Source organism: Paramisgurnus dabryanus, chromosome 4, assembly GCF_030506205.2.
Source record: "Paramisgurnus dabryanus chromosome 4, PD_genome_1.1, whole genome shotgun sequence".
NCBI classification, from domain to species: Eukaryota; Metazoa; Chordata; class Actinopteri; order Cypriniformes; family Cobitidae; genus Paramisgurnus; species Paramisgurnus dabryanus.
The window spans coordinates 19,644,218-19,670,107 of record NC_133340.1 but is presented as its reverse complement, the minus strand read 5'-3'; the positions used below and the strand labels follow the sequence as shown (position 1 = coordinate 19,670,107).

The following is a 25,890-nucleotide window of genomic DNA, read 5'->3' as shown; positions in this document are numbered from 1 at the left end:
AATGACTGTTATGGTGTTAGTCTCATGAGTCAAAAGTAATTTACTGATTTATACAGAAGCTCATAACTGATTAGATGGGTGGCAACCCCTTATAGTAGTCTAATAATGTGACAGAAACTGAGTGTTGAGGTAGCCAGAGGAATCTTAAAAACATTGGGATTAAATGAAATTAAAAAACACGAGCAAACTACACACACAGACATCAAGAATCAGGCTATGAATCTCAACAATGGTGACTATCAAATGAAAAGCTTCATGCTGCAATGCATGCTGGGTATCAGCATAGTACACAACTCATTAGGCCGATGAACTGTTTTTCCATTTTCTTTTGTCACCCTAGTTGAGAATCGTAGGCTGATTCTTGATGTCTGTGGATGTCAGCTGAGGACTGTTTTCAAGTTTGCAAAAATACATTCTCAGGCAACTCTGTCAAGCTATCAGATTACTGTTATACTAATAATTCATGTAATGATTATGATTCAAATATGTAAATACTTATTCATAAACATTCCTAAGAACTACTAATTGTTATGATTAAGCTTCATAAGGCTGATAAGACAAACTACTGATCAATAATCAGACATCCAACCACTTGAGACTCTATCATCGCTTGGTTTTCTTTGCCATAACAAACATGCATCATAAAGACACAGTTATAGCAACCAGACTGTAAACCAAGTCAAGAACCCAACTAATGAAAACAGTGATCACCATAATGGTGACTTTAAAGAAAATGCTTGTAAAGTCTAGTAAACACCTGTTTGTTCTCAGTAAGAACTGTTGTAGATGTATTACAGAAATAAAGTCTTAAAATTAAAAGTGGTTTAAAAGTGAAGATGGTAATGGTGTTTGTGTAAATGTTTAATTCTCCTCTGGTGATATATGGAGAGATTTAATGTGTTCTGTTATTTTCAGTTGATGTTCATCTAAGTCTTTGTGTCTGTAAGTGTTTCTGCTCATCTCTTCTCTTTTTTTGTTTATCTTTTCTTCAGTGATTCTGTTTATTAGCAGCAGGTGTCAATCATTAATGCTTCAGTATCTGAACTCATTGACTTGATTTCAGGTGGATCATTAGGAAACTAATGTAGGGAATAGTGAATGAGGGTGTATGGTGTGATTTGGGACGCAGTCTTTAACGGTGGACTCTCAGGGCTGTAAATTCACATTATTCTGAAAACTGTTTTTTTACAGAATGCAGAATTTAACAGTATACTTCTGTTTTTGTTAAAAAACAGAATCATACTGTTAAATTTGCCTGTTTTTTAACAGCAATTTTTTACAGTGTAGAACCACCACAGACAGCAATTATTTGATCACTTTTAACACTGAAGCTAAATGCGTCAGATTTCATCTTCATGTCCAACTTTAAATCCTTATCCAACCAGGGTTTACATTAGCATTGACTGTCTTTTAATTTTTGTATTTGCTTGCACATACCTTGAAAGGCTAGCCGGGTGGGGGTCCCACCCGGGCGAGAAGCGCTGCGAGGCATTGCGTGTATGACAACTCGCAGGTATTGCACACCACACGTGCACGTTAAATAGCGTGAGCTTAGTCAAAGTCTATTTCAAGATCCGGAATATGCGTTAGCAGCCTATGTTAATCGTTAACGATTTAGGACAAATATGATGTTATTTAATGTTAAACTATTTTGGCGCGGCAGGGATTTCAGCAGCATCTGTGTTGTTGTGATGACGCATGCAACGTAACTGGTGAACACTGAGTGGGGGCGGTGTTGCCAGATTGGGTGTTTTTTCCGCTACACATTAAGGCCTGTTTACAGTGTGTTTTAGTCGCCTCGAAGAATATACAAATCTGGCACCCTATTGAACGACATTAAACTGAGAGAGCGTGCCGTTCACAGGCACCAGAATGAATGAGTTCACAGTAACGTTTATTAGGCAGCAGTACACGTTCGCCCAAAATATGAACGAGTTTGTATATTAAAAATATACATATTCTTATTTTGCCTTTACACGGACCACCTGCAGTACCCTCACGGACCACTAGTGGTCCGCGGACCACAGTTTGGGAATGGCCGTTCTAAGAAAGGATGTTAATTTTGTACACATTGTGTGTTGATTTTGTGTTAAAATAAATAAAATTACAACACAAGATGCGTTAAACAACACAAAATGTGTTATTCCAATAATAGCACAGAGATGTGTCTAGTTAACCCATTACATGTGTTTTGCTTAACTACACACAAAATGTGTTGTTTTAACACAACTGTTTTAGGAGTGTATGGGACACTCCTAACTCTTTCCCCGCCATTGACGAGATATCTCGTCAATTAAGAGAAAACGCTTCCCCGCCAATGACGAGATTTTCCGTCTTTCCGCAATACCGCTATTATCCACCAGGTGGCGCCCTTCCGCAACTTTTTAAAACCGGAAGTATTGCCCTATGGCAAGCTGCTGCATGTCCGTGTCTGTTTTAAAGATCGCTCTGAATGGGATCTCTATGAAAAGTCCGTCATAAAAATGGAATTATGTCTGCTTTTTGCTCAAAATATGGTGTTTTTGCAAAAACCTACCCATATTCAAAAGCTGATTGCAAAAGAACCACTAAAGGTAGGATGAAACGGTTTTTTTTGTTTGAAAGCAGAGGGTCTGTTCTTTCATTTGGTATATTGTATGTTTATATATTTAAAGAAGAACATTTTCTGGAAGGCATAAAACTTTGGTGAAAATCATGAAAAACGCTGGCGCTGGCTGGCAACTTTTTTTAAAAACGCTGGCGGTGAAAGAGTTAAAAACAGTTGTGTTAAAACAACACATTAAATTGCATAGCATCATATTTTTTCATTGCATCTGACTGTATTGCATTGTAAAGGTGTGAATCGCATCGTATCGCATCGGTAGCTGCTCATATGTATATTTAATGTATCGTATCGTAGGCTACGCATCGAGATGCAAATCCCTACTGGCCGGGCACTGATGCTCGGCTTTCTAGGCGAAAATAGCTGATTTGGTATTGCACCTGCCTCATGTTAAATACTCGCGCAGCAGGGCGGCACTAGCAGATGCAAATACCTGCATGCCAACTTCATTGGAGCTTAAGCAGCTTCTTGAAGTAGATCAGTCCCGAGAAGCGCGTTCCCAGTTCTTCAGTCACGATGTGGCATCTCTGCTCCTTCAGGGATCGAAGGTTACATACATATCCGAGGCTTTCAGCTGAATAATTGAACAAAATATCAATCAGAAATTATGATATGTCATAAGGTAAAAGAAGATTGTGTTCATTTATAGAGTTCTGATACTTACTGAAATATTCCCATAGACAGAAGGACTCAAGTTAGATTCTTCATATCTGTCATCAGCAGTCTATATGAGAGAGAGAGAGAGAAAGATCATTGGGATAATGAAAGTAAAAACCAAAGTAAACTAGAATGTTATCGGGCGCTAAACAGAAAATACAGTCTGTCAGAATATCTCTCCACTGTTAGAGATGTAAAGCAGAGACGAATCCTCACTAGATACAGACTCAGTGATCACAGTCTGGCAATAGAGAAAGGCCGACATAGACAAACATGGCTCCCAAAAGAAGAGTGAATCTGTGTCCATTGTGACAGGGACGAGATTGAGACAGAGACACACTTTCTCCTTTACTGTTGTAAATATAAAGAGCATCTGCCTCCGTAAATTTACATTTGTATACTTCAAATGTTTATATTTCAAAGTCTACTTTATATTGTAAATATCCTCTGATTCAATTTTATTTTATTTGCAGTAGTACTTCATCCATCACCCAGCACCTTAGCTTAATTGCACCTTAATGTTTGTTAATATTGTGTTATTGTATGTTTCTTGTTTTATGTATAATGCTTTGGCAATATTGTAAGTGACACAATCATGCCAATAAAGTTCTTTAAATTGAATTGAAATTGAAATCAAGGAGATTGTGTTTATTCATAGGGTTCTGATACTTACCGGAATATTCCCATAGATTGGAGGACTAAAGTTAGATTCTTCATATCTGTCATCAGCAGTCTATATGAGAGAGACAGAGAAAGAGAGAGAGTAAGAGAGAGAAAAAAAACACTTAGAGCAAGCATCATTGTATAATTGGCTCCGCCTACTGGCATGTAGCTCTGAGTAGCATTTTATTTTGTGTGGGGTCTGGGGCAATGGGCGGAGTTAACTCCATCAAGGGTGGAGGTAACCCCATCAATAATGAAAACTATAAGTTTTATTTGCTGTATGTCCGAGTGAAACCTGTGTCTCTATCAGCGGTGATGTTAAAAGATGTAAGCTTTCAGTCATAGAAGTGGGCAGTTTTTCTGAAGTCTCACAGTGAGACTGTAAGACAATTTCAGTCAAAGGATGACAAACAGAGTGGTATAAGTTTTTTGTGAAAACACCTTAGGCAGAATTATAACAAAGGAATATGCATGTCATGACCACTTTAAAGGGCCCATATTTTGTGTCTATAAAGCACATTACTTTGTGTTTTTGGTGTAATACAATGTGTTTGTATGATTTATGGTTAAAAAAGCATTATTTTCCACATACCGTACATTTTTGTTTTACCTCTGAGTTCCGCTCTTTTTTAACAGCACTAAAAAAAATGAAACTTTGAATCAACTAAAAAAAATTGCTGTATACTATCGATCAACTTAAAAAATTGCTGTAATTTGTTACAGCTAAATTTATTAGTTTTTCCTAAACTATATTTTTGATTTGGTTGAAACTTTTAAATTTAATATCAATCAAAATAGTTCTTCATGCCAAGATAAAAAAAATTATATTGAAACAAAGTTTAAATATTGTTTTTCATGCAGACCAAATAATTATTTTTACTTTGGTAAAAAAATCCTGTCTCTAATTTCTTATAGACTGGCTCTTTTTCTGGAAAAAGTAATAATAAAATGATGAAGAAAGTCATAATATTAAATGCAATAGATAAATGAACACTGCCGTGTGTATATATGACTCTCTATCAGCATCTCTGAAAACTAAAATGACAACTTGCTTGCAGAGTTACAGGGATGATAAGTTTAACTTCTAAAGAGCGGCTGTAAATCTGGTTAAAGGGGTCATAGCGTGGAAATTAGACTTTTTTCATGTTTAAGTGCTATAATTGGGTCCCCAGTGCTTCTATCAACCTAGAAAATGTGATGAAGATCAACCCAGTAACTTAATTTGAGTAAGCCATTTTCTGCAAGCATGTGAAAAATTAGGTCGTTCAGATTTTGCCTGTTTTGTGAGGTAGGTAGCAAGGCGAATTACAATAATAACGCCCCCCTTTATCTTCACTATCCAACCACAACACTGCCATTTATTGCAGAGAGAAAGAGGGAGAAAAAAAGGACTTGACAGCACAATTGAGTTTCAATTACAACAAACCACCATCATTGTGATCAGTGTTTGCATTTCATCCGCTCATTTGCATTTTAAAGGACACACCCAAAAACGGCACACTTTTACTCAGGCCTACAAATTTGCGATTTTAACATGCTATAATAAATTATCTGTGGAGTATCTGTGAGCTAAAACTTCACACACACTCTCTGGGGACATCAAAGATTTATTTTACATCTTAAAAATATATCATAATATGACCCCTTTAATAAAGTAAGTCACCACTGTGACGATTAGTGTTTCCTTTAGTTGGGCACTTGGGTCTTGAAGTTTAGCATTATTTTCTTCTGTTAGTTATGACAGTGTGTTTCTAAAGCACATCTGTTAGAGCAGAAAATAATGTAATAGATGAAGTCTGAAACTGTTGATATGCTAGTTGTTAATTATTGTGATTCAATCATCTCAAGCAAAAAAAGAGTCACTGAATATAAGTTCTTTAATGTTCTGTCAATCCTGTTATGCTTCTGTACTGTAACCATGCTGTAAAATTCCTTAAAGCCTGAAGAGTTGTTTTTTTCACATAAATCTAATCTGTGGTGTTCATCTGACACACTGAGACATCAACAATCAGACTATGAAACGCAACAATGGTGACAATCAACAACAAAGCATCATCCTGCAATGCATGCTGGGTACCAGGATTGTAGAAAACTCATTTATTACTCCCATAATGCATTGTGCCATGATATAATTGTGCAACTTTCTAACAATTCACTGTCACCATTATTGAGATTTGTATCAGAAGTGTTGATGTCTTTCTGATGAAAAAAAAACTAAAGCGTTGCAACAGTCTTTTTCAAAACTGTGTCATTATCATGGAGCATGATTTTTTACACTTTATCTCTTTAATGATCTTTTACCATTTCACGTTTTAATTTTAGGCAGCCTTATATGTCATGATATATTTTCCCTTTACATCAAACAATGAACAAGTAGGGTTAATGAAACACTGTTAAAAGAGCGTTAGTTTAATGAAAGTCTAAAGGAAACTAAAGGAAACACTAATCACAATAATGGTGAATTCAAATAAATCTAAAACAAATGCAAACTGGAGATTTATCGTAATAATTTTGTGGTAAATATCCATTTGACTTGTGATTACATCACGTCAGAAAGAAGATTTGTTTACTAAATCATGTGTGTGGATGCTGTAATAGTTGAACACTTGTATCTTGTTGTTTAGAAGTTAAACATTATCCATGTTTAGAAAAGAACTCTGCAAGCAAGTTGTAATTTTAGTAAAAAAGTAAAAATAACGATTTTCGTCTCCATGAAAAACAATATTTTAACTTTGTTTCAATGTAATTTTTTATATCTTGGGCTGAAGAACTATTTTGATTGATATTAAATTAACATTTTTAAGTTTTAACCAAATCAAAAATATAGTTTGGGAAAAACTAATAAATTTAGCTGTAACAAATTACAGCAATTTTTAAAGTTGATCTATAGTATACAGCAATTTTATTAAGTTGATCCAAAGTTTAATTTTTTTCAGTGAGGTCGTTTTGTGCAAAGCTCATTGTTCTGAAAAAAGCGCGATGTGAACCGATTGGCCAGCAATCCACCGCGTTGTCATTTGCCGAATACCTCAATTACGGAAACAAAAATGTGACCCTCCTTACCATGTTTTGAAAGATGAGCTCCTAAAGCAATAGTAAAAGCCTGTAGATACTATTGTCTTTACTACCTTATCAATACGAGCCTGAATCTGACCCAGAAAACACAGATGGTTACACTGATCGATCAACTTTACCAGCGCGATGTGAGCGGAACCTAGCAGACTGGAAAGGTAAGGATACTAAAACATAAAACCATGTCTGCATTTGTGATCGTAGAAATGACAAACAAGAGCTACTCTACACTGCACAAAATTTGCATTTGGATCGTCAGTACGAAATTCTTTACAAATGAAAACATCGGCTACTTACTGGATGTCGAAGCCTTTGTGTACATCCAGCCTTGTAACCCCCCTGTGTTTAGAAAGTAGTCCTTTCATAAAATGTGCAGCACACAATTGGACATTTGGGCTGTATTGTTCTGAAACAGTCTTGTGAATAAAACATAACCCCTGGTTACTTAATGTTTACTTAATCGAAAGGCCAAACAAAGTCGTTTGCCTTTAGCAAGGGAAAACACAGCGTCTACTCGATAGCGGAAACAAAAATACTATAGCGTGATTGAAAATTACACCCTCTATCTTTTAGTATACATTAGGGCGATGTTATGCAAATGTTCAAACCAGTATGACATCTAAATGCAGTTTTAGGATGAGGCTTTACTTTTAAAAAAAGAAATCTCTTTGGATTTGAAACTTTAATTTTTGCAACTTTTTAGATCTCTTATGTGCACAGACATAAGACAATGGAAAACATGAAATCGGTTCATAAGACATCTTTAATATTTTAGGAGTGAGGAAAGCTTTATTTTAAACACTTACCCTTAGATTCTCATACAGGTCATCACATGTCTTATGGCTGTTGTGAGAAGGACTACGATGAAACGTCTTTGTCAGAAAAAAAAAACAGAAAAAGTGAAAATAAGAATAATGACAACTATGTGGTTCTTATTAACATTCAGTTCTTTTGTTATCACAACAATTTTTTTCCATCTTACCTGAGACTTTGAGTTATTTCTCTTTTTTATCCACATGATTCTCCTTTAAAACAAACTGGTCATGTTATACAGGGTTTATAGAGCAGCTAGGAGTTTTTCAACCCCCAGGGAGTCAGCTGACATTGGCTTAACTTAGAACTCTGTTCTATACGTTACATTACGTTACATTATTACTATGCCCTGATTTTCCAGTTTTTTTTCTTGCGTTTATTAATGTAAAGCTGCTTTAAAACAATTTAACAATTGCAAAAATCTCTATATAAATAAAATTGAATTAAAAGATTAGACATGTGTAAAATATCATTGTCATTTAAGATACATTTAAGACAAATGCAAATTCGCCTACATACAGTGTAAGCAAATATTACACATCACATGTCTTACCAAATTATCATCACCACAATAAAAACTGCAGCCACGAAAATCAACACTCCAATGACCGTCTGTAATATCACCATATTTTCTGCAAAAGGAAAAAGAGAGCAAAACAAATATGAACCAAGAGTAAAGCATGTCCAAAAGCATACCCGTCAGCCCTCCCGTTTTTCCTGGGATTCTCTTGTATTTTAGCATTCTATCCCGTTATCATCCCGTTTAACATTTCCTGTATTTATCCCATATTTTTAAATCTTGGGAAACACTGCTGTTTGAGCATTACTGTTATGTCAAATCAATCACACTGGTAAAGCTTACAGGGGTCATATTATGAGTTTTTAAAAAAAAATGTAAAATAAGTATTTTGGTGTCCCTAGAGTGCATATGTGAAGTTTTAGCCTAAAATACCCCACAGACAATTTATTATAGCATGTTAAAATTCCCATTTTGTAAGTCCAAGCTTTTGGGTGTGTCCTTTTAAATGCAAATGAGCTGATGAAACACAAACACTGATCAAAATGATGGTGGCTTGTTGAAATTGAAACTCAATTGTGCTTTCATTTATTTGTTTCCTCTCTCTCTCTCTCTCTCTCTCTCTCTCTCTCTCTCTCTCTCTCTCTCTCTCTCTCTCTCTCTGCAATAAATGGCAGTGCCGTGGTTGGATCGTGCAGATTAAGAGGTGGTATTGTTGCTATCTACCTCACAAAACAGGTAATAGAAGCAATGGGGACCCAATAAAAGCACTTAAACATGAATAAGTCAGATTTTCATGCTACTGTATGACTCCTTTAAGGATTGCAACCACAGAAGAACCACACAAAAAAATGAAAAAATGTAACTTATCCAGGGATTTTAAAATGGTGGGACCTTCTAGTGGATTGTAAAAATTAAGTGAATGACTCAAAAACAGTTTTGTGCAATTGGTAACAAATAATGGCAATGGTTTTGATATCAGGTAGTTTGGGATTGCAATTAAACTTACATTTAATTAATATATTGAAAAAAGAATCTACTCTCTTCCGAAAGAGAACACATTTCTATTTTTTCTGCATATTTCTATAAAAATTTTTTGAGTGGGTCCTGAAATAGATTATACCTGTCTAAATGGGCTGCAGAATAAATGTGGTGGTGGGGGGGTTAATGTTGGGGTTGGGAAATGTCACTTTTTTAAATCCCAATGTTGACAGGTAGCCTATGCTAAAAGCTACACTAGCCCTATCTCAAAATAAAGATATATTCATACCTTTAACATTGACCGATACAGCAGCAGATCTCTGAGATCCGACTTCATTCTGAGCCTCACAGTAAAACCATCCACTGTGTCTGGAGTTAATGTTAGTGATGCTGTACGTCTGTCCAGATCCAACAGATGATCTTTCATTAACCTTAAACCAGATGTAGTTGTAAACAGGTGGATTTGATTCACTGCTGCAGGTCAGATTCACTGAATCACCCTCCATTATTTCACCAGAAGGATTGATAGAGATTACAGGTTTATCTGGAGCATCTAATGAAATAACATATAAGATTATGGTCCTCATTTACAATTGAGCATCTGACCTAATGAAGTAGCAACAGAAAATTTTCAAGAATTAAATAAACTTACAGATGACATTGAGATATCGATGAGGTGATGTGAGTTTGTGTCCCTGTACAGCACAGCTATAGTTGCCTGCATCCTCTCTTCTTACTGACTGCAGGATGAGTTGATTGTTTCTGTCTGTTCTCTCACTTAATGACTGTGTGTTTTTAAACCAGATGAATGTTGATCTGTCAGTCAGACTGCATCTGCTTTTACATGTAAGAGTCACTGAATGTCCCTCTGTCACTCTCTCACCTGAAGACTCCACCTGAAGATCTGACAACACAACACAGATACAGATATCTACATGTCATTCAACACACATTATTATCATCAGTGAGTAATTCACTTACCTGTGATATCAAGAGACACCCCAGGAACACCAATCCATTTTGCTTTATCAGTGATGAATCTGAAATAGTATTCATGTGAATCTGTCTGTCTCACATCTGTCAGTCTCATGGTGCAGTTGTGATGTTTATCTCCTAGATACTGAATCCTCTGACTGTATTCAGAGTCCTTAGACAGATCTGGATGCTCTTCATTTGGTGGTATACCATCAGTTTTGGTCCAGAACACGTTCACGATCTTATATCCAGTAGGGTATTTATAAGTGCAGTTTATTATCACTATTGAACCCTTTAGTGCACAGATGGATGAAGAGCTGTAATTCACACCCCACTCATCATCAGCACTATAAACACCTGAAACAAAAGAATTCACAATGAATACATTAACAGCAGCTTCAGCAAATGCAAAACTAAAACTGATAAACATCTAAAGTGTGAAGATCTTTAGTTGAGGTTAAAGGTGTTAATGATCATTTAACAGCTGAGACAGAATTATGCCAACAAAACAAAAAACATTAAAATAAAGAATCAAATGATGAATTAAGTGATTTTATGGGAGACATATTCTTATATGGTTTGTATGAATAATGAATATAAAGTCTAAATATAACATCAGTAACTCACCGTGAATCATGAAGAGAAAGATCAGAGGAGGAGGAGCCAACATGATTGACATCACCATAGCTACACCTAAATTCAACACATGATGAAGTGTTTCAACTCAACACTTAAGACTTTTTCTCATTAAGTTTCTTTGTTTCTCATAAACTCACTAAAATATCTCACAGTTTTACTATGATGAGTAATCATCTGATTTATATTTAATATTCAATTTTAGACATGTAAATATGATTTAAAATACCACACATTACATCACACCCAAGAGAAAATGATCTTACACTGTGCTATTCACATTAATGATATAACTTTATATTCTTAATCTATGTGGACCACTTTTTCATTTCTATTGTTTGAAGAAATCATTTCATGTGCACAATCTAACATCCAACTACTGTAGGCACTACAACCATAACACAAACCAGAACAGCCCATAAACTTTGATGACCGGCTGACCGTCACTTAACTCATCACAAAGAAAACTATGAGTTCAGGTTATTGCTGCTTGCAAATTGGCCATTGATTCATTGACCAGCACATCTACAATTCATCTACACCCCACATATAACCCTCCAGTTAGTGACTGAACGGCACCTTGTGATACCCTCACTAAAGGACACAAAATTCACTATTCCTGTCTGGTTAGCAGCATCACTTTAAACATTCAGAAAACATCTAAACACACGAGTAGCACAAATGCAAAAGCCTTGTGTAAGACAGTTCTTAGGACGATAAAATTCATGCATTTCAGCTAGGCATGAAAATCTTTTAACAGGTACAGTATCTATGAACTGTAAGAAATGAGAAACATTAATGTGTGTATAGAGATAATAAAGTCCTGCTCTTACCTTCAGATGCTCTTATCACTTAAAGACCTCAGTAGAAATGATGGGGTTAAAAACATCACAGAGATTTTCAGCTTCTGGGCGGCTGTGGTTAACACATTGTATTTAGAGACCATGCTTCTCAACTTAAATTTAAGGTGATATCTGACCTTATCTGCAGGTCAAACCTAATGAATAAATATAAATGTGCATACACAATGCATAACATAAATAAGATACACAACACCAGTTGGTCTTCAGTTAGACCAGCTTAAACCAGTTAAGACCCACAGACCATCTTGTGCTGGTTTAAGATGTTTATTTCTTGCAGGGCAGTCTGAGAAACTGATTTTGCTTACTTTGTTTTGCGTAAACATGTTTAATCACAATATAACAAAATACTTCATGATGACAAACAATTTTATTGAAGGTCAAACACGGCATTACTGCTTCACGGAGGTAAGAAACAGAAACTTAACAAATAAATGTGTGATTGTGTGACGTCCAGCAGAAACAGGAACTTCACAACCCACTCACTTCTACCTCCTCATATACGAGTGTAGTGCCTTCTGACATCACTTCCTGTCTAATATGACTGCCTACAGGAAGTGCAAGAGCAGGTGCAATTCCTCCCATTCACCACAGGGCAAAACACAACTGAACAAGTTAACATGGATTATAAACAAATAAACACCATATTTACAATACACAGTATTGTGGTACCTTTATATATTACTTTGCGCCTTCTAAAACAATAGCTATGTTTACATGGACAATTGTAATCATTTAAATGTTCAATCCAATAAAAAATGATGCATGTAAACACCTCAAACGAAATAAAAAGAGCCAAACCGATTAAAAGTCAAATTGTTTGAGGGAGTAATTTATACCTTTTGTAATCTGCTCAAAAGGACAGGTAAATACTTGATAGGATTGATCACTAAAACTGGGATGCTATGCATATGTGCAATCTTCTTCTTCTTTAATAATGACGTTGGCAAACCCACGTAAAGAGGGGTTGTTTATACCTTTTGTAATCCACTTAAAAGACAAATAAACATTTGATCAGATTGATAACTGAAACTTGGGCTGTTTCTCAATATGTGTTCTTCAGCGATCTTGCATCCTTGTGTTCTCGCTCTACGTCATCATAAACCGTCGAAGTTTCAGATTCTCAAGAACACAAGTCCAGAGGACGCATGAAAATACCCGGATGAGTTCTATATATCAAGGATGCATTGAGTGCAGACTGAAATCTGGGAAGGTCAGACCAACAGGAAGATCACAGACATCTCATTTCTCACAAGTGCGTTCTGTGTTCTCGCGACCTTCTGAGTTCGTTCTTCCAAGGTCGCCTGGGAAGACCATTCTCCATGACAACGCAAGTCCGTTCTTTGTATTCTTGGAATTTAAAAACAGCCTGGGATGCTCTGCCCTGCGTTCCAGTTCGTTTTTTTATGAACTTCCCTCGCTAACTTCCCTCAGTCTCGTTCACTCGGATGTACGTCATAGCTTACGTTGTACGAGTGCCCACTACTGCTAGAACACTTGAAGTGGGTTGAAATGGATCGCCCTAAGCCCTTGACCACATGGAAAGTGGAGACCGCCCCCTCCATGTGCAAAGCGCGAGTTGCTGAAGTGACGTCACAATCGTGTTGGATTGTGGGATATGAAGCTGCATGAAGTGTACATATGAAGCAGACTCGCTCCCTCGGTCAAAATCGAGGGAGCGAGGGTCTGTCCATACAAACTTCCCTCGTTCACTTGACGAAGTGGAACGCACTTCAAAATGGCGACAGGGATTCCCCCGAGGGGAAGTGCTTAGGGAAGTTCGTGAGTGTGTGTCTAAAACTGGAGTGGAACGCACCCCTGCTCATGTGCAATCTTCTTTTCTTTTAAAATGGCATTGGCAAACCCACTTAAAGGTGCAATTCTGCCACCAACTGGACTGGAGTGTGAATCATATGCAGACGTGCAATGACGTAGAATTGGCGTAATGACGTGCGATGCAAAGAACGCAAGTTTGTTTTGTTTGTTTTGTCGATCTCAACATTTACCTAATCTTCTTCCAAATCCTCTGTAAAGTGAAACGAGACAGCTGGTCAGTCCATGATTTATACTCTGATCCACAAACGCATGTGTTTGGACTTGCTTTCGCGGACAGTCTCTGCATCATTGCGTAAAGTAAAACACTTTATTTGGGCACATGTGAATGGGTGTTTTTGCTGCTGCTTGATAATCAACGAGGCACAAGGCCCGTGGGCTCTTTGTTTTTTCCTTATGACTGGAAATAGACACACAGTGATTTTAGGAGAATGGTTTGTATGCATATCTTGAAACAGCGCAAAACTATATTTGTGCAATGTGCACATGTCAAATGATTAAATCTGATTTGAAGTTTGTGCCATATAAACACACACAATCCGATCACAATATTAAGTGTTTATGTAAAAACATTGAGGCAGAAGGTGTCCATGTAAATGTAGCTATTGTATAAAAGGCTTCAGACATTGTGACCTGTGAAGATGAAGAAGAATGTGCACAAATATCTGCATGTAATGTGTCTAAAATAGTTATCGTGTCTCTAGTTGTTGTCACGTTTGTATTCATTATGGAGGATGTGGCATAAGAAGAGAATATACAGACAGTAGGACATCACAAGAAGAATTAAATGATTCTCAGTTCAGCCACCAGAGGGCTCAGTAGACTTTATTAAAGTTTAACAAACAGATTAATTTACAATAATTTATTATTATTTAAAGTTTTGTTGCATAAACAATATTACTAAACAAGTTTAAAAAGCTGAATAATTCTGTAAAGAATGTTGTTAAGATCCATAACCTGTAGGGCATTTTTTCATTGTTTTATCATTGTAATGTTCTTCTCAGGCTTCATTGCAAGTTGTCCACTAGAGGGCCCTGTGCTGCACAATAACACAATTTTCTTTAAAGGTCCAGTTTTTCCTGAGTTTTTAAGTTATGAATGTGTTTATGGTGTGCAATATAACATGTGTTTATGTTTCGTGTGTAAAAATGCTGTATTTTTCACACAACTTTCTTATCTCTATACCGCTTTTCACTGTCTTTAAAATGGGCCGATGTCTTCCTTGTTTTATGAAGTCCCTACTTCAGAAATACATAACGAGTTCTGATTGTGTAGTTTGTTTAGTGTGTTGTAATTCGACAGCAGCTTAACTTAGCAGAGCCGTGTAAGCTAAGCTGGTGACTGACGTATTCCTGTGGGTGGAGTTTAGACAAACACCCTTATATTGACGTCATTCAACCGGGAAGTAGAGGGCTGTAGTCCAAACTGGGCATTCGCTGTTGGCTTTGAAAGGGGAATCTGTGGCCTTTAAGTGGGTCATATTATGACATTTTCAGGGGTGTGATTCTTCCGGATAAATCCGGAATTCCGGCTTTTCCGACCTGAAAATGAGGCTTTCGTGAATCATGCAAATCCAATTTTTTTGTGTGTATGTGGGGGGGGGGGGGGGTTGCAAGGCACCGTTATAAATGACCTCATATCACTCCGCAAGTAGTTTATTTATTTGTCACGATCGAAAGCAGAGCTCACCAAAAAGCTTGCAGTCGGATCACCGGCGTGTGGTGTTGGCTGCGAATTTAAAAAAAATCATGCGTTCGCCTACAAATAGAATGAGAGAAACACATCTTTCACTCTCAACCAAACTAACAAACTAGCCAATCAGAGGTAGAATGGGGAGGGGTCTTTGATGTGTGGCTGAGATCCAGCTGTAGATGCCGCGCGGCTGCGGAAAAGTCACAACAAGTTGTCAGCAGGATGAAGATTAAGTAAATGAAGCCTAGCCTAGGTAAGACGACCTTATATATAAAGGACTTAAATCAGTGGCGCTGGGCTTAGATAGAAGGAATAGGCAGAGACAAACAGCAAAATTAAGAGAACCTGCCAGGTGTTTGCTGCTTTGACAAAACTGTCCGTTTCAAATCAAGCTATGCCAGTAATGTAAATATCAGATTTCTCGTCGAGGTGAAATGCTGTCTCGCAATATCAATATAAAGTTGCGTTTGTGTCAAAACGTTTGCTTGCATTATTATTCTGTAATCACTTACGTTAACGCACGCATATACACGAATCAGATCCAACGTCATCCTGATGAACACACGCCTGTATTTGCTCCTCTTAATGGTTTGTGAATCTTGCGATTACAGAATAATATAATGACAAACAAACACATTCATGGATCTGGTTTGCCCGTGTGCGTGCGTGTGTGTGTGTGAAACGCGTAGCTCAACTGTGCCAAAAGAACTATGCAAAGGACAAATGCACTTGACTGCCTTTCCAGAAAGTCACAACATTTGAATAACTTTAGTGTTACAGTATCCACTTTAAATTCAGCGTGTTGTAATCAATAATTAATCTGTATTAAATGCCCCCACTAATTATTCTATAAACATTAAACATGTTTTGACCAATGACAAATCTCATTTATCAAGTTGTGTATGTGGCTTGTGTGCCTTATTATTATTACCATATGCAACCAAAGATTTTACTAAAAGGGCACACATTTATTTACAAAAACATAAAAATCCTCATAGATCTAGTTACTTATTTTTACTCTTAAAATGCACCACACTGATATATTTACCTTTAAATGCACAAAGTGACTGATTTTGTTCAGTCTGAAACAGTGGCAAGGCTACATAATGGTCAGGGTGGCACTTGCCCACGCAGATTGACGATTGGCCACTCAGATCAATCAATTTTGAGCTCAAATTATATTTCAACTGTATTTCATTTTATAGTGTGTGTGTGTGTGTGTGTGTGTGTGTGTGTGTGTGTGTGCGTGTGCGTGAGTGCATGCGTATATATGTCGCCACGTCATGGTAGGTGTGCCATATATTTTCCTGCTTTTTTGTCCTTTGCCAATCACACCTATGCATTTTGGTAAGATGTTAAATAAATCTTTGGTGTCCCCATAATGTGTATGTGAAGTTTTAGCTCAAAATATGCCACAGATAATTTATTATAACATGTTAAAATTGCCACTTTTTAGGTATGAGCAAAAAAATGTTGTTTTTGGGTGTGTTGGTTAAAATCCAAATGAGCTGATGAAATACAAACACTGATTGCAATGATGTTGGTTTGTTTTTAATTTCTTTCTTAAACCTATACAAAGTGGCAATTTTAACATGCTATAATAAATTATCTGTGGGGTATTTTGAGCTTAACATCCACATACGCACTCTGGGGACACCTAAGACTTATTTTACATCTTTACAAAATGTCATAATATGACTTTTTTAAAGTGCTCATATGAAGATTTCCACTGTTTTCCTGCACTGAAATTGCTCATAAAATAAATAAGGCAAGATTGTTGCGTATGAAAAAACGTTCCAAAACTTGTACAAACCCGGTGAAGTGCATTTGGTACAGAAATTCACTGTCATAAGTCCAACTGCTTTTTGACACTTTGCCTATGATTAACATTAGGAAATTTTTAAGTTCCCTGCTTAGGAACTGATGGATTACTTGACTGTACTATATATCACTGATTCATCCTCCATAAAATGAACAGCAGATCTGTGGAAAAAAATATGATATGAAATAACACAACTACATGTAATGCAGGAGCTGAAGAATACATTTGTTAGGGAACAAAGGGTTTTCATTTTAGGAGCTGAAAATCATGTTTTATTATTTTTTGAATGTGTCATAATTTTTCACCTCTCCAGCAACATCTCATCATTTTCAGTCTTCATGTCTTTGATGTGTTGGACGGTTGAATACTGGATCTCCTCAGCAAGTCTACATTCAGGAGCTGAGACTCTCTTTGTTACAGTTGAATACATATTATCCTACAATGAGAGCAATCTAAATATTAACTACAGTCAGCAATAATAATAATAATAATAATAAATATATGGTAACATTTGGATAAATATCACTGATAGCATGCAACCATTGAAACAATGTTAAAAATTGTTGATTTGTCAATGTTAATACCATTGAATCAATATCACGTTTGCACCCTCCATTAATATTGAAAAAATATTGAAATTTCAACAAATCACCATTATCGTGATCAGTGTTTGCTTTAGTTGGGCCCTTTACTCTTGTGTTTTAATGGTAAGTTTTCTTTGGCTGCTGAAGCAGTGTTTTAACAAAGATCTTTATGTTATCAAGTAGTTTAATTCTTGTAGATATACCTAAATTATATTAATGAAATACTGTTAAAGTTATGCAAAAACATCTTATGATTTTACAGTACTAGTTGGAAACTGTGTCAGGTCTGTTATTTTGAGGATTACAAAAACACATTTAAAAAGTTTAACTACAGAATCTATCTCTGATATCATGAATCGGTCTATGAATCTCATCAATGGTGACGATTAACAAAAGAAAGCTTCATGCTGCAATGCATGCTGGGTATCATCGTAGTACTAAACTAATTTATAACTCCCAGCATGCATTGCAGTTGATTGTTTTATATGAATTTGTTTGATGATTGACACCATTATCGAGATTTGTAGGATGAGTAATGATGTCTGAATGTGTCAGCAATTTTTCTGTTTGTCTTGTCACAGTGTATTTACAAACCAAAACAATTATAAATGTCAAAAATGGATCAACATAATCATATAAAACAGCTTAATTTTATATAATCTTGACTTCTTCACAAAAAGCAATCAGTTTCAACTTAACTTTGAAACACATCTTTCTTTTCCAATGCAGATGTGTTACATCTACATAAACACAAACAAACACTAAAAAAAGAAAAGAAAGATTTAACTTAGTGAAAAAAGAGTCAAGGACCCAACTAAAAACTAAAACAAACACTGATCACAATAATGGTGATTTGTTGAAATCTCAATATTTTTTCAATATTAATGGAGGGTGCAAACCTGATATTGATTCAATGAAGTTAACATTGACAAATCAACTGTTTTTAACATTTTTTCAATGGTTTGCATGCTATCTGGGTAGCCTGTACAAAAAGGTGCCACGGTTTGATATTACCTGATTTTGTCTGATGTCATCAGGTCTGTGTTTGCGCTTCCTGTAATAAAGAATTAACTTAACAATATAAACTTATTAGAAAAAACTTTAGACTTAAAAATTTGTATGTAAGGCCTACATTGGTTGAGAGGGGTCTTTCTGTTTCTAGGTCTCGTCCTTCATCAAGGACATCAGAGACAGAGAGGTTCAATTCCACACTCAAAAAACTGTTATGCTGTTCACTTTACTTAAACAAAGCATTTTGATTTAACACGATTGATGCAGTTTCTGTTTCAAACATAGTTGCATCATTACATCAATACATTTTGCTTCTCATCCGCTTATCTTAAACATTTTAATTCAATGCATTTTTTTTCACATTTATACAGGAGATTTTCAGTTCTCAGCAAGTTTGATTTTATGCATTTTTAATGATATGATATGATATGATATGGTACTTTATTGTCAGACAAAGTCTGAAATTTTTCTTGCATCACAGTATCCAGGTTTACAACAATTAACATTCATTAAACAATGACATACACTTCGCACAAACACAAGACACATTATACATTACATACCCTTCTCCAATTACATCACATTCATAGTACTCTTGACTTTTGGTTAAACGTCTTATTCAGTAATCAAGATGAAATAATGAGACGACATATTAATGTTTAGTGTTCTTTTGTGTTGGTATTAAAAGAGTTTGTGTTATGTTGGTGTTTTTGTGATTAAAAGTATATTGTAATAAATCCTGAGATTTTAAGAGGCTCTGAGATATAAGACAGGGCTTCTGGAGACTCTCAGTAGGGTTTGTTTGTGAAACTTTTCTTTATCTTATGGCCGAATAAACTCACCACACAAACACAACGACGAGAATGAAAATTAAACCTCCACATACAGCTAAGACTCCAGCAACCACATTCAGGACTGAGTATTTTCCTCCTAAAACATGAAAAGTGACAAGATGGTATTGTATTAAAATAATGGTTAGTTTTTCATATATTCTTTAAACTCACAGTTCTATACCTTTAACATTTAGTGATACAGCAGCAGATCTCTGAGATCCGACATCATTCTGAGCCTCACAGTAAAACCATCCACTGTGACTGGAGTTAATGTTAGTGATGCTGTACGTCTGTCCAGATCCAACTGATGATGTTTCCTTCTCCTTAAACCAGCTGTAGATCTGAACAGGTGGATTTGATTCACTGCTGCAGGTCAGATTCACTGAATCACCCTCCATTATTTCAACAGATCCACTGATGGATGCTGTCACCTTCTTTGGAGGATCTGAAAAACATGATTTTTTTTAAATGTACAACATTTTGTGTTACTTGTGCTGTAATGTTGTAAGCTGTTTATGATTAACTCACATAAAACATTTAATGTCACTGCTGAATATTTCTGTCCATGTGTATTACTTGACTTGCACTTGTATTCTCCACTGTGATCTGATCTAATCTTTGAGATGATGTAGGTTTGTCCAGGTGCAACAGTTTTATTGTTCTTAAACCAGCTGTAGATCTGAACAGGTGGATTTGCATCACTGCTGCATATCAGAGTCACTGAATCACCCTCCATTATTTCACCAGATCCACTGATGGATGCTGTCACGTTCTTTGGAGGATCTGAAAAAAAAGTTTTATAATATTTTTTTTGTAAATATACAACATTTTGTGTTACTTGTGCTGTAATGCTGTAAGCTGATTAACTCACATAAAATATTTAATGTCACTGCTGAATATTTCTGTCCAAGTGTATTACTTGACTTGCACTTGTATTCTCCACTGTGATCTGATCTGATCTTTGAGACGATGTAGGTTTGTCCAGATGCAACAGTTTTATTCTCCTTAAACCAGGTGTAGATCTGAACAGGTGGATTTGCATCACTGCTGCATATCAGAGTCACTGAATCACCCTCCATTATTTCACCAGAAGGATTGATAGAGATTACAGGTTTATCTGGAGCATCTAATGAAATAAATTGCAACATTACAGTCTATCATTTAAAGCTCGAAGATGTCAAAGAAACTTAACATAAAATGTACCTTAAAATGGTCAACTGTCAGACAGTATGACTTAATCAAACAACAACCTTTGAAGAATTTAACACTTGAAGAGTTTCGTTGCAAAACGAGATAAATCCATTTTTTAAATTTTTTGTCAAAACATGTTTATTATTATGTTATCATGTTATTGTGTTGTTTTATGGTGCCACTTAGCTGTATTTTTTAAGTTATGAAGGTTTAAATCAAAACAAACCAACTGCAGTTGAATTGATATTAATTGGAATGCACAACCAAAAAAACGAGATTTCTGAACAATTAAAAAATAAATTTATCTCGTTTTGCAACGAAACTCTTCACTTATACTTACAGATGACATTGAGATATTGATGAGGTGATGTGAGTTTGTGTCCCTGTACAGCACAGCTATAGTTGCCTGCATCCTCTCTTCTTACTGACTGCAGGATGAGTTGATTGTTTCTGTCTGTTCTCTCACTTAATGACTGTGTGTTTTTAAACCAGATGAATGTTGATCTGTCAGTCAGACTGCATCTGCTTTTACATGTAAGAGTCACTGAATGTCCCTCTGTCACTCTCTCACCTGAAGACTCCACCTGAAGATCTGACAACACAACACAGATACAGATATCTACATGTCATTCAACACACATTATTATCATCAGTGAGTGATTCACTTACCTGTAATATTAAGAGTCACTCCAGGAACACCAAACCATTTCACATCAGGTTTATCAGTGATGAATCTGAAATAGTATTTGTGTGAATCTGTCTGTCTCACATCAGTCAGTCTCATGGTGCAGTCGTGATGTTTATCTCCCAGATACTGAATCCTCTGACTGTATTCAGAGTCATCAGACAGATCTGTAAAATAATTTTTTTGTTGTCTAACAACAGCTTTGGTCCAGAACACTTTCATGATCTGATGTCCAGTAGGGTATTTATAAGTGCAGTTTATTATCACTGTTGAACCCTTTAGTGCACAGATGGATGAAGAGCTGTAATTCACACCCCACCCATCATCAGCACTATAAACTCCTGAAACACACAATAATCACAATGATAACATGATAAGCATCTAAAGTGTAAAGATCTTTGTATGTCTGTTGAGGTTAATGTGTGTTTAAGACAAAGTTGAGACAACAGCACAGTCTGAACAGAAACTATAAAGTCATGAATAATGAAACGTTTTTATAGGAAAAATAATTTAAAGTTTGTATGAATAATGAAATGGTAAATGGACTGCATTTATTAGCGCTTTTAAAAGACCTATGGCCATCCAAAGCGCTTCACAATTTTTGCCTCACATTCACTCATTCACTCACACATTCATACACCGATGGCGGTGTCAGCCATGCAACGCGCCATTCAACTCGTCGGGAGCAGATTGAATATAAAGTCTGAATATAAAATCAGTGACTCACCGTGAATCATGAAGAGAACGATCAGAGGAGGAGGAGCCAACATAATTGACATCACCATAGCAACACCTACAATCAACAGATGATGAACTGTTTCTCATTTAGTTTCTTTGTTTCTCATAAACTCACTTAAATATCTCACAGTTATACTATGATGAGATAGATCATCTGATATGATATTTAATGTATATTTTTAAACATGTAAATATGATTTAAAATAACACACATTATATCACACGCAAGATAAAGTTATCTTACACTGTGCTATTCACATTAATGATGTAAATTAATTTTCTTAATCTATGTGGACCACTTTTTCATTTCTATTGTTTGAAGAAATCATTTCATGTGCACAATCTAACATCCAGCTACTGTAGGCACTACAACCATTACACAAACCAGAACAGCCTGAAAAATTAGATCTAGTCTTTGATGACCGGCTGACCTTCACTGAACTCATCCCAAAGATAACACTATCATGCAGATTACATTACACAGCATCAGGAAAATCATTTCATATCTAACTCAACATGTGGCATAACTCTTTGTTCAGGCACTGATCACTTCTAGACTGAACTACTGCAATGCTCGGCCTGCTGGTTTATCAAACGACTCCAAATTATTCAAAATACAACAACTAGAATGACTTTACAGAACCCCAAAAAACCACACTTCACACCTCTCTTCATCTCTTCTCATTGTGTATAAGTCGCTGCTGCATCAATTTCAGGTTATAACTGCTTGCAAACAAATCGTCCACCGACTCTGCACTGGCACATCTACAATCAATCTACACCCCACCTATAACCCTCCAGTTAGTGACTGAACGACACCTTGTGATAACCTCACTAAAGGACACAAAATTAACCTTTACTATTCCTGTCTGGTTAGCAGCATCCCTTTAAACATTTAAAAAACATCTAAACACACGAGTAGCTAAAATGCAAAAGCTTCTAAATGAGATAAAGAAATTAACTGAATGCCATTGACACGTTCATCTCATACTTTCAAATCAAATCTGCCTAATCCCGGCCGCAGGTATTTCAGAAATCCCGCTTTGTTGACAGAATCCATTACAAGTATGATAAAAATGCTTTTAAATAATAAAAAATCTTCATATCTTTTCTATAAATACTCAACAAGTGGAATGATCTGCCTATAATTAAAAATATATATATATATATATTTTAAAAGGTACAGTACTTGTGCACTGTTAGAAATGAGTAACATTAATGTGTTTATAGAGATAATAAAGTGCTCTTACCTTCAAACGCTCTTATCACCCAAAGACCTCAGTAGAAATGATGAAGTTAAAAGCAGCACTGAGGTTTGCAGCTTCTGGGCAGCTGTGGTTAACACATTGTATTTTGAGATGAAGTGTTAATGCTGCTCCCCTGCAAACCAGCCTACAATGGCCCTTTATGGGCATAGCCTTAGGGCCCCATGCAGGTTTGCTCACTGGTGAAACGTTGGCCCCTTAGCGCTGGCTCTGCTTGGGCAGCCCTCACTTAGCCCCCAGGAAGCCCTCACACAGAAAAATACCCAGAGTTAAATTAACACTGCTGGATGTATACATTGTCACAATATATATGACTTTAGAGTACTAACCACCACAAAAGATTTGCAATATCATCTTTTCTCCATTATAACAAACATGTCTTAAACACACAAAGGCATAGCAATCAAAAGACAGAACAAGATACAGTAAGAGTCAAGAGTCAAGTTCAAGTCCAACTAAAACAAACATTGATCACAATAATGGTGACTTTAAATGAAAAACAAAATCTAAACCTAAAGTAAAAAAATGACTCTGCAAGTAAGATGTAAAATGCAGTTTTATGTTTCAGACAGAGATGTGAGAAAGAGGATAACAGAGCTTTTAATTCTGCTTCAGTGTTACTTTTTAACACTCTGTAAGATTTGGACAATATGTACATCCAGCAGTGTTCATTTAACTCTGGGGATTTTTCTGTATGAGTGCTTCCTGGGGGCTAAGTGAGGGCTGCCCATGCAGGGCCAGCGATAAGGAGCCTAAATTTTGCCAATGAGCAAACCTGTGCGGGGCCCTTAGGCTAGCCCTAAGTGGGCACACAAAGGGCCATCATAGGCTTGCTTGCAGGGTCAACTTCAATTTAAGATGATATATGACCTTATCTGCAGTCTGGACACAGATGCCAATGATAAATATAAATGTGCATACACAATACATAGCATGCATAAGATAAGCTACACAAGACCAGCTGGACTCCAGTTAGACCAGCTTAAACCAGTTAAGACCCACAGACCATCTTGTGCTGGTTTAAGATGTTTATTTTTGCCAGGGCAATCTGAGAAACTGATATTTGTTTACATTGTTTTGCATGTTTAAACATGTTTAATCACAATATAACAAAATACTTCATGATGACAAACAATTTCATTGAAGGTCAAACACGGCATTACTGCTTTCACAGAGGTAAGAAACAGAAACTTGACAAATAAATGTGTGATTGTGTGACGTTCAGGAGAAACAGGAACTTCACAACCACTCACATCTACGGCTGCATCCAAATACCCACACTTGCGGTCTTGGCCACTCGAGAGTGTGTGGACATGACAGGAAGTAAGTGCACAAGACTGTCACATGTCTTAAAACTGGCAAAATGCAGTGCCCTTAACACACACTAAACCTACCCCACTTCGGAGCGGTATTAAAGGCTAAGGGTATCCCATCATGAATCATGTTATGGATGTAAATCGTGATACTTTTATCCAAAGGAATAAAAGCTGGAAGCTTTTAATTGTAAATTTATAAATGGATATTACATGTAAGGGATAATGTAGAGGCAGCCGGTAGTTTACAGCCGGTAGCCGACAGTTCACACTGAAAGGGCTTATTTCGCGATAACTACAGGCTGCCTGTACATTATCCTGCTTATTACATGGCACCTTGCCACATAAGAAAAAAATGGACATGAATATGAATTTGAAACATTTTATTGGCATATTTGTTTTAAATTAACATTTTTTTTCTCTTTTAGCCAGTCTTTGAGAAGTTTTAATGCCCATTCTGTATTTTTTGTGCGTTGGCTTCGTAGCTGTCATGCTCTATTTTGTCAAGTTCAGTCTCAGTAAGCTCTCTGTGTCTTGTCTTTGTTCGTTCTTCTATCCACTGTTTAAATGTTTTGTTTTTCCGTACATGTTAAAATTATTGTCAAAATGTTAAAATCTTAATTGTGGTTGTCCAGTGTTTGTCACAAGATGGCGCCAAACAGTAATCTGTATTGGCGCGGAGCGATTTTAATCGTACAAGTAGTACCGGCTATGCGTTATTACTTTGTTTGGTCATCATATTACGTCGATGTTACGTAACAGTTACGTATTTGTGTTAGCTGGGTAACTAAATTTAAACAAAACATAAACAAAATTACAACAATATTCAAACTCAACAATACTCAAACATAAATATAAAACAGACATTATCTATAAGGATACATGTTAAAACAATCCGATATAGCGTTTATAATAGCTGGTTGGTAGATGTTTACTATTTTTGGCAAATCCTCCATTGCAAACCTCCATTTACCTGAATAAAACTATTTTTACTTTGAAAATGATGCGCTGTCACGTCAACATCAGCTGTTTGTTTACATAAGACTCCGTCTTCGTTCATTTACACTCAGTGCAACGTCCGAGTTCTCAAACTAAAACAGGGTCTGCAGCGTTTGCGAACAAATCCGTTTATAAGGGTCGAAAACAG

General features: G+C 36.2%; 2 protein-coding genes across 2 annotated transcripts; both read right to left on the bottom strand.

The window, feature by feature from the left end:
- Nucleotides 1-9,571: 9,571 nt before the first annotated feature.
- On the bottom strand, nucleotides 9,572-10,969 carry LOC135760452 (sialic acid-binding Ig-like lectin 14). Its single transcript, XM_065274438.1, has 4 exons — nucleotides 10,908-10,969; nucleotides 10,287-10,637; nucleotides 9,958-10,209; nucleotides 9,572-9,858 (listed from the first exon to the last, which is right to left on the bottom strand). The coding sequence occupies exons 1-4, from the start codon at nucleotides 10,963-10,965 to the stop codon at nucleotides 9,572-9,574; spliced, it is 948 nt and encodes a 315-aa protein (XP_065130510.1). The 5' UTR covers nucleotides 10,966-10,969.
- Nucleotides 10,970-16,951: 5,982 nt separating this feature from the next.
- On the bottom strand, nucleotides 16,952-23,482 carry LOC135760380 (B-cell receptor CD22-like). Its single transcript, XM_073814517.1, has 10 exons — nucleotides 23,416-23,482; nucleotides 22,155-22,220; nucleotides 21,412-21,768; nucleotides 21,083-21,334; nucleotides 20,423-20,677; nucleotides 20,080-20,334; nucleotides 19,733-19,996; nucleotides 18,722-19,648; nucleotides 17,429-17,559; nucleotides 16,952-17,284 (listed from the first exon to the last, which is right to left on the bottom strand). The coding sequence occupies exons 2-8, from the start codon at nucleotides 22,210-22,212 to the stop codon at nucleotides 19,557-19,559; spliced, it is 1,533 nt and encodes a 510-aa protein (XP_073670618.1). The 5' UTR covers nucleotides 22,213-22,220; nucleotides 23,416-23,482; the 3' UTR covers nucleotides 16,952-17,284; nucleotides 17,429-17,559; nucleotides 18,722-19,556.
- Between the last annotated feature and the right edge of the window lie 2,408 nt (nucleotides 23,483-25,890).